We start from the raw sequence: 12204 nt of genomic DNA on the forward strand, positions 1-12204 counted from the left end.
ATTGATGAAATTGCAGGCCACTCAGTGGAACTCAATCTGCAGCACTCCCTACCCTCACTGGGGGTCAAGGGGCTGGAAGTCCCAACTCTATAATCACATGCTAGATCCTTCCAGGGACAGCCCTGGTATTGCAGCTTCCAGGGGGCCTGCCTCCTTAGCATAACAAAGACACTCTGGAAATTCCAAGGGTTTGCAAACTCTTGGCCTGAATTGGGAACAGACACCAGATACAGTCTTCCGGCACCACAGCAGTCTTCAGAGAAAGCACTCAGGAGAGTAAGGCCAAGTGCTTGGCACCCCTGGCCGGAAACATGCAGAGTGTGTGCTGCTGAAGGGATGGCAGTTTAACCACTTCTCAATGAGGGGCACCAGCTTTCCAAGAAAGCTCCCCCTGCTCTAAAGATGCCAGCAGATAACTCAGCCAGCTGGGCAAACAGCCCAAGATCTTGTCAGAAACACTGACCTGAACAGCACTGGGAAACTTCACCAGAGAGCAGAATGATGCAAGCAGGCTACACATGGCACCAAAGGGACAAGGGCGTCAGGAAACTGGGGCTCTGGTCCAAGTTACGCACCTGCCCTTGCCCTATCCTCTCCCCCACTCCACATTAACATCAGCCTCAACCCAAGAAGCACCATAAGCTTCTGGAGATTAGGGGTCCTTTTATGTGGACACAGGCCAACCTGGAGGGATCTCATCTGGCTTCTCTTGGAGAATGAGGTGTTCCAAAGTTGAGCTGGGACACCCCTAGGCATTCTCCTGAGTTCAGCTGACCCCTCTAGGGACATATCCAGCTCAAGTGACCCCAGGCACACTGATACTATTCCTGCCTACAAATGAGGCTCTGGCTGTCCTCCAGAGGGAGGTGACTGAACCTAGATGGGGTTCATATATCATCATCGTGGACCTGCTTTCAGAGGGCCTTTTCTTGTCTCCTTCTGATGACATGGAAGCAAATGGGCACAGGGTTCCAGGGGGCCCCACCCCCACGGTACCTTCATGGCCATCAGTTCCTGCATTAGCACGGCATTTTCCAGATCCAGCCGCTGGCTGTCCCCCCGGGGCTTAACATCATAGCTGAGGGGATCGATGTGGATGCTCTCCAGCTCCAGCATGGTCAGCTTGACTGCGGCCCTGTCATTCTTGAGCTGCTGGATGTAATCCTTCAGCCTTTGCTCATCTTCTTTAGTGAACTCCGTGTCGCAGCTACTGGCTGTGGAGCTGGTTGTGCTGAGGAGACAGAGAAAACCCGTCACATTCCCCAGCCACTGTGAACAGGTCTTTTTCCTGACTCTTCCCCATACCCATCTCTCCAATGGTGTTTAAATGGTAATCTCCCTGCACCTCCAAAAAAGAAAAAAAAAGCATTCTTCATGGCATGGTAAATTGATACAACTTTTTAAGAGAGAAATAAGTCTGAAGAGTAACAGAAATGCTTACCCCCTTTAACACAACATGTGGACCCTAAAAATGAATTCTGAGGAAATAATCCCACAGAAGCAACAAGATACACCCAAAGATATTTCATGGCATAGAGGGTGTAGTTAGTTATGGTACATTCCAAAAGGCCGTAAGTGATGTGGACATTACAGTAATAATTATGACAATGGTAGAAATATTTTAAGTGGAAAAATAGGACGAAAAGTAGTATATAATAAAAAAAATCGGTGTATGTGTGGACAGGACCTAAAAAGGGGAGATGTTAAGGAACAAAGCTGGAGAACAAAATGTCTATGGTGTGATCTATAGACATGCGTGTGTGCACATACTCACTTGCGCAAACACACGTCCAGGACTTTTAAAAGCAATCCCCTCGGGGTGGCAGTGGAAGGTGTGGTAGAGAAAGGGGAGTGCTGTACCGTGAAACAAACCCCTACGTGTGTGTGCTGTTACTGTGACAACTTAGAAAAGCAGGATGCCCCTGGCCTCCCTGCCATTCCTCCTGCATCATGGCTGAGTATAGCATCCACCACAGGGACTCAGGCCCATCCAAGCGGCCCTTGGATGCTCATGCTGAACGGTGATGGCTGCCAGATCTGAGGAGCACTTAGGATGAACCCTGAGAACATGGTGGCCCATGAAGGTTTGTGTGGGACCCAGACCACCATGCAGGAACAAGCATCATAGGAAAACTCAGGCTCTGGCTCTTAGAGAGGGCTCTGGCTTTTTCTGGCAGTGGGCAGGCTGCCCCCACTGGCTCAGAATGAGGCCCTCTGCACCCTGTCAGTCCTCAAGCATTGAGGCCAGTGTGGACCTACAGTTTCTCCGGATCTACACTAGACTTACCTACACTTGATGCAGTCGTCGTGGCTCTGGCCTTAGCACAATGGCAGACAAACAGGCAGAGTCCCATTTAACTATCATCAAAACAGGACAGTTTGGCATTCTCATCTGTTGTTACCAATTTGGTGACTGAGGCTCAGAGATACTAGGTGGCTTGCTCGGTCATGAGGCCAGACACCGGACTTGGACCACCGTCTTCGCATGCCTCAGGCCAGCATTCACACAGCTCACATTTGTAGAAGCTGTGCCAGGAACAAGGAGCGGTCTCCATGGGCTGCTGGCTGCCGTAGGCCCAGGCCTGCCCTCCTCACCTCAGCCTAGAACAGGGGTAACAGGCCTGGGATCCCAACTCAGCAGATGCAATTGCTCTATAACCTAGGTGTGACCAAGGCCCATTCCACTCTTATGGGATTGACACATATCTAGACACATTATCTAGAAGACTAGGCTTCTGCGGAGACAAAGGTGAGGAGAGGTGATAAGCTAGAGCTCCCCGACTCAGCTGGCCGTGCACAGGAGGAAGAGAACCCCCTAGGGCTTGGGTGATCTTCAAGTCAGAGAACTCCTGCTGGGATTGGAAGCTCCTGAGGACCACAGACTCTGGGATTGCTCCCCCTACCCCCCCCCCCACTCTCTTCAGCCCATCAGGACAGGTAGGATGTATCTCATAGATGAAGGGAGCAAGATCAGCCTGATCAACACACAACACCTCCTCCTCATAGGCTGCGACGGTTAATTTCGTGCGGCAACTGCGCTGGGCTACAGTACCCAGTTGCTTGGCCAAACACCCATCTAAATGTAACTGTGAAGGTATTTTTAGATGTGATTAACATTTAAATCAGACTTTGAGTAAAGCAGACTACCTTCCATGATGTAGGTGAGTCTTGTCGAATCAGTTGAAGGTCTTCAGAGAAAAGACCCAATATCCCCCCGCCCCAAAAAGAAGAAATTCTGCCTCCAGACAGCCTTCAGATTCAAGACTGCCACATCAAGTCTTCCTTGGGTCTCCAGCCAGTCTGCCTGTCCTACAGATTTACTACTTGCCAGCCCCCATAATCATATGAGCCCATACCTTAAAATTAGTCAGTCATTCTATTCATATATTGACATACCCCCACCCTATCCCTATTGGTCCTGTTTCTCTGGAGAACCTAATTCAGAGGTGCTACCTTTACCTGTGACCCAGGCATCTTCTACACTTTGTAGATTTACCGGTAGCCTGACTCAACCTCTCTGTGCCTATCTCCCCAGCTATAAAAGGTAAAGTGTTTAGAACAGTGCCTAGCACATGGTAAGCACTCGACAAATGTAGCTATCATTCATTTAAATAATACTGGAGTACCACTATGGGGTACTCTTCTAGGCCCTAGAAAAATCTGTGCTCTCATAGAACTCATTTTCTAATAGGGGAGACAAACAAGTAAAATAAGCAGTAGATCAGACAGTGAGCAGTACCATGGAGAAAAAGGAAGCAGTTATGGGTAGCACAAAGAGAAGATGGAATTATTCTTTGCAACAGGGTTATAGGGAGGGCCTGCATGATAAAATTACATAAAGCAGACCTCAAGGAGGTGAGAAAGGCAACTGTGTGGATTTCTGGAGGAAGAGTGATCTAAGCAGAGGACACACTGAATGCAAAGGCCCTGAGGCAGTGGGTGTGGCCATCAAGAATTAGACTGTGGCTGAGTCAGAGACAGCTCAGAGACAGCTAAGGGAGAGGGAGCAAGAGAACTGGTCAGAGAGGAGAGTTATGTAGGGGAGGTGGCAGGGTGCCAGGTCATGTCAGGTTTTATCAGGTTTTTTCTCCAGAATTAGAATGGAAGCCATTGGAGGGTTTGTAACAGGGGTGATATGATCTGCCTTACATCTTAATAGGTTCCCTTTGGCCACTGTGCTGAGGGAAGATGCTGGGAAGCAAGGGGAGGTAGGGAGACCCATTCTGGGCTATTGCAACAACCTCGGCAAGAGATGGTGGACACTGGGAAGGCAGAAAGGAGGATAAAATTGTTATTATCAATCACCACTACTTTGTTTTCTCAAGCTGTATTTTATTTTATTTATTATGAGAGTGACAGAGACAGCATGAGTGGGGGAGGGGCAGAGAGAAAGAGAATCCCAAGCAGGCTCCACACTGTCAGCACAGAGACCGATGTTGGGCTCGAACTCACAAACCATGAGATCATGACCTGAGCTGAAATCCAAAGTCAGATGCTCGACTGATTGAGCCAGCTAGGCACCCTCAACCTGCATTTTATTATTTATTTATTTATTTATTTATTTTTTAACGTTTATTTATTTATTTTTTAACGTTTATTTATTTTTGAGACAGCATGAGAGGGAGAGACAGCATGAATGGGGGAGGGTCAGAGAGAGAGGGAGACACAGAATTTGAAACAGGCTCCAGGCTCTGAGCTGTCAGCACAGAGGCTGATGTGGGGCTTGAACTCACGGACCGCAAGATCATGACCTGAGCCGAAGTCGGATGCTTAACCGACTGAGCCACCCAGGCGCCCCTCAACCTGCATTTTAAAAAGGATGAGAAGGGAGAGGAAGGAACACCCTCTGGCTGGAACACTTGAGGGACAATTTCCCTAAGAAATGAAGCAGCTCAAGAGAAGGGAACAAGCTAACAGTACCCCCAGCAGAGGGCGCTGGGGAGGACGGTGGGACTTCTGAAGGAGAGGGACTTTTCTAAGAGAGGAAACAGCCTTCCTCCTTCTAAGGGAGGAAACAGCCTCCCTCAGCATCTCAGCCTTCTCCAGTAAAGAACTGCCTCCCTGAGCCAGAAGGGGTGGGGGCAGGCATGCCTGGAACAAAACCATTCAAGAAGGGCTCAGGGCTCACCTCAACATGGACACGGAGGGACAGACATCCAAATGTCCCACAGACAAATAAGCAAACTGAAGTGGTGGCATTGTTCTCAAAGCATTCCACGGGGCTGAGTGTGTTTGCAGGTGCGGCATGTTTGGACAGCGCGGCGCTGGGAAACATCAACACTTCTCCTCCAGTGACTCGGGAGGAGGCTTCAGGTATGAGATCCTTTCCCATGAAGATGGGGCTCTGGACCAGAGGTTCGCATTACAACCCTCGTCCTTCCTTACATTAACACTTATTTTGAAGAATTTTAAACACACAGAAAAACACAGAGATTCGCCAACACCCATGTGCCTACCACCCAGATGACTTTTTTGTCATATTGTCTTTGGCCTACTTTTTTAGCACTAGAACCCTTAGACTTGAGGTAACGTTTGTTATCTTTCACTTAAAAAAGAATTTTCAAAATTCAAACAGAACTAGAAGCTAGAGTTCTGAAATTAGCCTGCAGGCACTGAAATGATACTACTTTGGCAGATTTTCCATTTAGCAGGACTGGCGTACCCCAGTGGTTGTCAAAGAGTAGTTGCTGGTCTAGCTGGAGCAGCCTCGCCTAGGAAGTTGTTAGGAATGCACATTCCCAGCTCCACTCCCAAAACCTCTAGAATGGGGAAGGAGCAGAACCCAGCAATCTGTATTTTCATGTACCCTCTCATCATCCTGAGGCACAGCCAGATTTGAGAACAACTGGTCTACCCCATAGGGTAAGCAGGCATTTGCACAGTAGCCTACGAGGTAACGGGACCCTTCCGAAATTCTCTAGGGAGAGGCCACTACACTCTTGGGCTGATCTGGCCGGTGCCAGGGATTATGGGATCTCTGGTATCAGACAGACCTGAGTAACTGTGCCTCCTCTGACACTGTCTAGCTTTATGGCCCAGATGAAATGACCCATCCTTCCTGGGCTGCAGTAATGTGGGGATACAAATAGCTCCCACATCACCAGGTTGTTGGAAAGGAGACAGTGAGTCCTGAAGCAGGCAGGGCCAGCTAGTGTAGCACTCCTTCTGGAGGAGGAGAGGCAGCTGTGCCAACATCTGGCACCTCCCTACACAGACTTAGGGGCTCCCTCTAGCTACCTAGCAAGTCAGGCAGAATACTTCAGCTGAGGAAGAAGCAATGCAGCAAGTGCTTGACCAAACTTGAGAAACCACCTAAAACTGTCTAGGAAACACCAATGTGAGTGGGCAGGGCTGAGGGCTGACAGGCTTAGGGGTCTCCTTGAACCCTTGAACACCCCTTAGGGGTGTCTGGGGCCTGATACTAGGCCAGGTAGGGGGGGCCTTTATTTCACCGTCTCTACCATGGGTATAATTTTCAGAAAAGAAGAAAAAAGACCCCTCCACAGATCTACCCTTCTGGGAAGCTCAGCACTCTAAAATGCTCTTACCGGGATAAAGTTTGATTTCCAGATAAGCACCTCGTCCCCACAGCCCCTCTGGCCTCCCTCTCTCCCTTCTGGGAAGCCAGGGGGGAGCGGACCAGGGTTAATTACAATTCTGCTTTGTGCCCTAATGTTCCAGTGCAGAATATGATCATGACAAGTGTAAAAGGCAGGGAAGCCGCTGGCCTCTTCTCTGCCTCCTGCAGACAAAGGCACTGCTGGTCTCCCGGGGGCCCGCCGCTGGCTGCTGGGCCCGGGTTAGGTCATCCATTAGCTCTCCCAGCTTGAAATGCTGGATGGTCTTGGCTGTCAAGGGGGAATGAATCACTGTCCACATAGGCCGGTTACTCCCCGTCTCCAGGATGGGAGGCCTGTTCTCTGAGAAGGATTGTGGGGAGGGCTGCAGGTGGGGAGCCCCAGCCCACCCCAGAATGGCTGAGCAGCACATCTTTGCATTCTGCTCTGGTTTTCTTTGCATTCTGCTCTGGTTTTCCAATAAGCTGGGGCAGGTCACATGGGTTTCTCCTTTCCGGGATGTTGTGCTGGAGCCCCCTCCTGCTGGCTTCACTCCACGGCTATGACTTGCCAGCAATCTACAGCCAGCAGGGTGCACGCTGGCGGCCTGGGACACCCCACCATTCTGCCTGCCCTGCACAATGGGACACAGACTCAGGTTTGGTCAAGTAGTCATGGATTTCAAATACCTCTCTTCGGTCCCCCTCCTTCATGTCCCAGCCTCGTCCTCAAGACAACCCCCTATCCTGTTTAGAAGAAAAATCCATTTTTTCTTCAGCCTCGTCTTGTCTTGGCTAAATGCTAGAATGGCATTTCACTTCTTTGCCACAAAAACCAGAGAGGGATTTTTCCTCTAAGTTTTTATCAATCAATGCCTAACCTGGCACCCTAAATTAAGATCTCATTTCCACCAAGGGACAACTCATTTTCAGAAGGAAAAAGCCATCAGGCTGGCCTTCTGTTTTGCTTAGCATTTTAGATTTATTTGGAGGAGGTAGTCAAGGCCAGGTGCCATTTGGCCACGTCAACCACTCCTAAGTGGCCCCATTCTTCCAAGCTGAAGGTAGGCTTTGTCACCTGCCTGCATCTTTTAGTGTCGTGTTGTGGTACTCCCCTCCCTCTCTGGCAATTCTTTGTCACAAAGGACTAAAGACACCTAAATACAATCCTAACTCGGGGCGCCTGGTGGATCAGTGGATTGAACATCTGACCCTTGATTTCAGCTCGGTCATGATATCAGGGTCGTGGGATTGAGCCCCCATGTCTGGATTAGAAGGTGAAAGCAGGGCATCGTGAGCTCCACTGCCCTTATTCCAATTTGGGGGTGAGTGGTCAGTCTGGTGGGACCCTGACTCCCAGGAGGTGCCCAGCAGCTCACCCGCAAGATTACAGTCACAGATCTCCCACGGCTCACCATGATCTCCACCTGACAGCGGGACAAAAAGGACTTAGCTCTAGCCTCTGTGAGTGCAGATTTGCTGAGGCTTCCTCTGTCTTGGCCACATGTCCTTTCATAGATTTAGATCAATGATTGTGCGTCCATGGAATGAAGTGATATCGTGATGCCTGACAGAAAGGGTGGGCTTGATTAAGGATTCCCTGTTCCCACTTCAACTAGTCCACTGGCCCCTCTGTCGTGAGAAGCTGATAAAGGTATCCAGGAAATCAACATTACTTAGCTACTCAGTCCATGGAGACAATTACAACTCCTGACAAAGCTATGATATGGCCATATTTTTCAAAAGTAAAAGAGCAGTGTCTCTGGGCTCCTGCCAACAGTCAACTGAGAGGCTGGCTACCATTTTTATTCTCCTTGCTGGTAATCACTCTTCTTCTGCTCCTTTCCCAAACCATGACCCTCCTGTCATCAGGAGCTATTTGCCCACTGCCAGCAAGGCATCTGGGAGCCTGACACTCAGCATTCCTTTCCTGAGACCTTGAGGAAGAGCTAACACTGAGTAGAATGCTCTGTGCCAGTTGGTTATAGTGGGAGGAAAGAGGACAACTAGCTTTCTTTCTCCCATAAACTCAACAGGGGGGAATGTCTGAGCTGGAACAGCAAGATGTACACACAGAATTAATCACTGTAATTATAAAAAGGGTTGGTGGTTTGGGACTTTTTCTCGGAGCTCGCATTTAGTATAAAGCCGTCTGGTTGTGTCACAACCACAGAATGTGGTGCGCCACACAAATGGCCTGTGTGTGGTTCTTTGTACCCACCCTGGCTGTTCTGAGTTGGGGGGGGAGGGGGCGGAGTGTGGAAGTGAATTTTTAAGAAAGACAATAGAGTGAAATCTGAACTAAAGTCCTCTGTATTTTGATAGACCTATTTGAGACTGAAATTAGTTCAAGGGCCATTCTTTCACGAGGTCATCCTTAAAAATAAAGGCCATGTCCTGAATTGATCTCAACCCGAGTTACTGTATCACCAAAAATTAAATTTATCTAAGAAAACTGTCTTAGAATCAAAGCTCATCTATACATTAAAGTATTTCTAACAAATGTTCATAACCAGGATCTCCACTAAATAGATGGTTAGAGTTCTTACTTTTGACTGACTCCAAATGTATCCCTGATTTGGATGAAAACAAAGTTATTCTGAGGATGGGGAGGTGTGAGCAAAAGATCCATAACACGTCCCTTATAAGCTACTGAAATAGCATATATTCCCTGTCAACTTACTTCTATGTTCACTAATTCAACAATGTTGCTGACAACACGAGGTCTACGTTTCTACTCTAAATGACAGAAATTATAGATCATACACATCTGGAAAAGTCATTAAGAAGAGCATCTGCTTGCTGTATTAAAACAGAAGAATGTGGTTTTAAGAAAAAAAATAAATTATGATCTGTGTTTCATGGAATAAGACAGTCGGTGCTGGAGTCACAAGGAAATAATTCTCTTGAGTTTGTGAGCACCTGGACGGCTACGTTGTTGGAAATGTCCCCTCTCCTAAGGCACCAGGTCTGGGACAGGTAGATAGATGCACTTAGACAGGGGCACCTGGGTGGCTCAGTCAGTTAAGTGTCCGACTTTGGCTCAGGTCATGATCTCACAGTTTGTGTCTTCAAGCCCTGTGTCAGGCTCTGTGCTGACAGTTGGAACCTGGAGCCTGCTTCAGATTCTGTGTCTCCCTCTCCACCTCTCCCCTGCTCATGCTCGCTCTGTCTCCCTCTCTCTCAAAAATAAATACGCATTAAAAAAAAAATTAAAAAAAAAAAAAAAGATGCACTTAGACAGATGGCTGGGTCCTGCCAGTGGGAAGGGAGATGGGGACATTAGATTGCTTTCAGGCACCAAGAAAACATCAGTCTTTCTCCTTTGGTGCTTGAGATTCGATCCACCCTTATGTGGTTCTTGTCACTTAATTTGCAAGTAGACACTGTTTTTTAATGTCATGATATTCAACCTGGTATAGTGGAAAGAATAATGCGCTTGATGCCAAAGTCCTGGGTCCCAGTCCTGATTTCCCTCTATCAGCCCTGAGACCTTATCTAGGCAAGTCACTTAGAGATCTCTGAGCCAAGGCTTTCTCACCTGTGTGAGTGGGTAAGTTACCCGTCCTGTCTTTTATGATTTGGCTACCACATGAGAATCTCTAACAAAGTACTTTCTAGATGGAGAACTGATATATAAAGGGAAGGCATTCATGGGCTTCTGTTGTAAGAAATGAGAAGATCACTAGAAAAGGCTTCATTCTGATCCTCTACCCGCCTCCGAAAAATTCAATGGCTTCAGCAAATTATGCTTAGCAAGGTCTTCACTACTTTACTCCCCTTGTTTTTCATGTACCCAGTTCAGTTCTTGATTCACAGACACTGAACTTGAACTCAGGTTCATGATTGGGCGTCTGCTAAGTACCTGCTGTGAATATGGTATCACTCTGGGAAGCAAAGAGATGGGAAAAGAGGAGGCTATTGCCCAAGAAGAGCTTATAAAGGGCAGAAGCCCAAGGGGAGGAGGGGAGAGAATGGAGCCTAGAAACAGGACGCAGTGTGAGTCGTGGGTGCTTAGGAACTACTTGCAGCAAATGGGCCTTAAGCTACCCCCAAATACTCTTGGAAATCAAGAACTATGAAGAAATGGAAACGGAACAAAATGGGAGAGAGGGAACCAGACAGAAAGGTAGGTTCAGGTTCCATCTTCAGGTGACACTTTCTCAAGCAACTCTCCCCTTCTCTCTGGGCTGTGGTTCCCATGCTGGCCACAGAGAAGGCCCTTTCCAGCCCTTCTGTGTTGAGTCACTGACCCCCAGATGGGGCAGGCTGCAAGCAGGGGGACAATTCCGCCCTCACCCAAACCTCACCATCTCTGAGAGCTGGGTCACCGCACGTCAAGCCTAGTGAGCAGACCACACATGGACACACGGCCATTTTGTGGCAGAAGGGCTGCAAATTACCTGGTGTGGCTGTTGGAGGAGAGGCTCTCCCAGGGCTGAGCGCTGCAGCCGGCCACGGCAAAAGCGCCCCCGCAGCTGCCGTCCAGCTTCATGAGCAGGGCCTTGGCAGCATTCTCAGCTGTCTTCCGGCAGTCGTGAGCGCGCTGGAGCATCTGAGTGATGTTGTCATCCCCTGACTGGTCTCCTATGTCGCAAAGAAGCCAAAGGATTAGTCAACCAGGTCTACACGAGCCAAGTCTGGGAGTGAGCTTGGATCATCAGTTCTCAGTTCCTCAGGGCAGAGGTGGCCTGCTGGAGAGAAACTAGCAGTGGATGGCCAATGAAGAGATCCACATGCTGGGCCGGGCTCCATCACTTAGAAACTGTACTTAGCATGGCATGTCTCTGCTCTGGGCTCTACTGTCCTCACTGATGAAGAGTTGGTCAGTGTGATATCTGAGGTCTGTCTCGAGCTCTAACATGCTATGATTTTCTAATTATCCAGGCTCCTGACTTCTCCCACTCAGTTTCAATCTACCACTAGGCCATTCTTTCCTGTGTCAGCACTTCCTTGTGAATGAGGCCCAACTGTCTCCTCCACACATCCAGAACTTTGCTCAGAGCTTCGTGTAGGCTAGAGAAACAAACCTAATAGTTAAAATGAGAACTTCAGCTTGGCAGTGTATTTTCTGCACCAGTGTTATCCCTTTTTCTCTCAGCTTGGGCACTGTCAGTGGCGAGCCCAGATGCCTCCATGAGCCAGGGAGCTGTGCTGGAGCAAGACCTCAAGAGTGGTGGGCACCAACACAGAGCTAGACAGCAAATTCCCTGCCTAAAATGGACACATTCTTGTTGTGTTTTAGAAACCATACTGGCCACACAGGTTACCAGTTTGCTACCTCTGCAGCCTAAATCCCTAGTCTTCCAAATATTTTCCAATGAAATTATATACCAAAGCCTAAGATACAAAAATGGTAAAAATGGTAAACAAAACAAAAGGAAACAAAACAGTTGAAGTGGGCGAGGGTGGAGGTCATACATTCAGTTTCCCCCACTCCAAGCCCACTGCTGAGGCCCAAAGACACTCTTTCAGCTTCCCAGGGTATAGTTTGAAAACCATTGGTCTAAATCATCTAGAATGAATGTAACGAATGCCTGTGTAGACAACACAAACCAGAAAAGGGGCGCCTGGGTGGCTCAGTCGGTTAAGCATCCAACTCTTGATTTCAGCTCAGGTCATGATCTCGCAGTTCGTGGGATCGAGCC

The 12204-nt window shown here is 48.5% G+C and overlaps 1 protein-coding gene across 2 annotated transcripts in view; it reads right to left on the reverse strand.

Moving 5' to 3' along the window:
- The window catches only part of MCC (MCC regulator of WNT signaling pathway), a 278022-nt gene that overhangs the window by 30408 nt on the left and 235410 nt on the right, over nt 1-12204 (reverse strand). For both annotated transcript variants that reach the window (XM_047090287.1, XM_047090297.1), the window contains 2 exons: nt 10960-11143; nt 997-1231 (listed from right to left, as the gene is read on the reverse strand). In XM_047090287.1, coding sequence (XP_046946243.1) covers nt 997-1231; nt 10960-11143 — 419 coding nt within the window. The remainder of the gene's footprint in view (nt 1-996; nt 1232-10959; nt 11144-12204) is intronic.

This window comes from Lynx rufus, unplaced genomic scaffold, assembly GCF_022079265.1.
Source record: "Lynx rufus isolate CCGP_SWC_20201006 ecotype Redwood Valley unplaced genomic scaffold, mLynRuf1.p SCAF_1, whole genome shotgun sequence".
Taxonomy (NCBI): Eukaryota; Metazoa; Chordata; class Mammalia; order Carnivora; family Felidae; genus Lynx; species Lynx rufus.